General features: G+C 34.4%; 1 protein-coding gene across 1 annotated transcript; it reads left to right on the top strand.

Moving 5' to 3' along the window:
* The first annotated feature begins 699 nt into the window (after positions 1-699).
* Positions 700-1,720, top strand: LOC147455603 (uncharacterized). Its single transcript, XM_086515286.1, has 2 exons — positions 700-1,106; positions 1,555-1,720. The coding sequence occupies exons 1-2, from the start codon at positions 700-702 to the stop codon at positions 1,718-1,720; spliced, it is 573 nt and encodes a 190-aa protein (XP_086371412.1).
* The last annotated feature ends 259 nt before the right edge of the window (positions 1,721-1,979 follow it).

Raw genomic sequence — 1,979 nt, 5'->3', positions numbered from 1 at the left:
ATAAGAAGCCAACGGCCACAATTTTTAGATATTTGTGTGATCTAGATGAAGATGAAGTAGAAAAGATTCAAACAGAAATAGAGACTGTAATGATTGTTTTGTCTAAGGTTGCAAAGGACACACCAAGTGTAATGGACATGACTGATTGTATCGAGCAACTGAAACAAGATTGAATTATTCAAGATGAGTTGCTTGAGAAATTCAATTTTCTCAATGAGAAGAATCCATGTGCAAATTGGGAGGATATTTCTACCACAGACAGCATTAATGATGTTGTCTACTCCCATTCTTCACACTCTATGATACTTGGCTGGCATCACAACTACAACGTGGTACAAAGCAGATTAATTTCTTGAAGAGGCAAGAAAGTATATCCAATGGATGATCAACATTGTGAAAGACAAAGAAGATTCAATTATAGATCTTCTATGGTCTATATATATTGTCAGTCTTCAAATGGAGGGAAGATCTTACTTAGAGCGCCATTTAAACAATCCTATCCCTATAGGATTGTGTATCTTGGACAACACACGTGATTTGGAGAGCAATCTACAATGGTCAACTAAAAGATTCAAAGATCTCATAGATGTAATTATGGCTATTGCAGGTAGGTCAATAGAACCACAATGTGTGATCCTTTCTTTTTTGAATAATAAAGACTATGTGCAGTTACAATCTGCTTTGCAAAGTATGACAAACATGGTCAAAATACAATTTGTTGGGGCATTGCACAATATGAAGAATTTGGAATTTACTGGTGCTATAGAATTCTTCACCACACTTGTGTTCTTCAACATGGGAGTTGCCTTTTACAGACTTATTAGTTCTTCAAATCCAGGGACACAATCCATAATACTAGATGCACGACACCTTGATCTAGATTTTGGAAGTGTGAGTCAATTGTTAGATGTCGAGTTTCTACAACTCAAAAAGGATTTGACAATCAAGCAATGCATTCAAAAGTATTGCAAACAAGATTTCAAGCTTATTGACATGTTCAGTGATGGATACATAACAGAGTTGGGACTCAAGCAGAAAAAGGAAGTGTTATGTATTGTGGACAATATTGACGACCAAAGAAAGCTTAAAACAAAACTTTTCATTAGGTGAAATTTGGACTCACAAAGGGCCCTTTGAAGAGTTTGACTTTACCTCTCTCTACCAAAATGGGTGCATGGATAAATTTTTGCAAACAAACTCCAAAGTTGGCGGAGGTTTGACAATTAGAATGTCCTCTTCAAGCTCTATCTTAGCATACTGATATATAGCATGCCATGAGATTCCTCATATTTTAGAAGATTATTTTTTTGATTCACTTAGATTTCGACAGAGTTGTCACATCATAGGTGAATCAAAAAAAGAATCTTCTAAAATATGAGAAATATCATGGAGTGCTATATATCAGTAGATAGAGCTTAAAGAGGACATTCTAACTGTCAAACCTTCGCCAACTTTGGAGTTTGTTTGCAAAAAATTATCCATGCACCCGTTTTGGTAGAGAGAGGTAAACTCCATAAAGGGCCCCTTTGTGAGTCCAAATTTCACCTAATGGAGCTTTGCAAATCAGCATGACGATGTCAAAAAATGGGCAAAACTTCAAAGTGATCAATTAGATCAGCCCATTGATGACCATGGAGTATCAAATATGGTAGGAGCATCAACAAGCAAGACACCCATATCAATTACGGACTTTTTGAACCTTGAAGCAAGTATGAGCTAAGCTTCTATACCCACTTGTCATGTAATTAAGCTTTTTATTTTGAAATAAGTTTGATATGTTTTTTTAAATATGTATTGATAGTTTCATCATGTATACTGTCAAGTATATTAATCATTGATTTAAGATCTTTGACTTTAGTTTTGCTCAAAAGTATCATGCAGTGAACCTTTCCTTAATAGTATAAAATTGTAGAAAAGATAAATCATTACTTATTGCATCAATAATTTGAAGTAAGATATCTAATAAAAAACATTTCAAT

This window comes from Adiantum capillus-veneris, chromosome 6, assembly GCF_014529385.1.
Source record: "Adiantum capillus-veneris isolate H3 chromosome 6, ASM1452938v2, whole genome shotgun sequence".
Taxonomy (NCBI): Eukaryota; Viridiplantae; Streptophyta; class Polypodiopsida; order Polypodiales; family Pteridaceae; genus Adiantum; species Adiantum capillus-veneris.
The sequence above is the reverse complement of the archived record's forward strand: the minus strand, read 5'-3'. Positions and strand labels throughout refer to the sequence as shown.

What these genes read in the sequence shown, in the direction of transcription:
- LOC147455603 (XM_086515286.1), top strand. Translation starts at nt 700, where the DNA reads ATGGTCAAAATACAATTTGTTGGGGCATTGCACAATATGAAGAATTTG. An exon ending in AAAACAAAACTTTTCATTAG is followed by an intron (nt 1,107 to 1,554) that starts GTGAAATTTGGA and finishes CACCTAATGGAG; the next exon opens with CTTTGCAAATCAGCATGACG.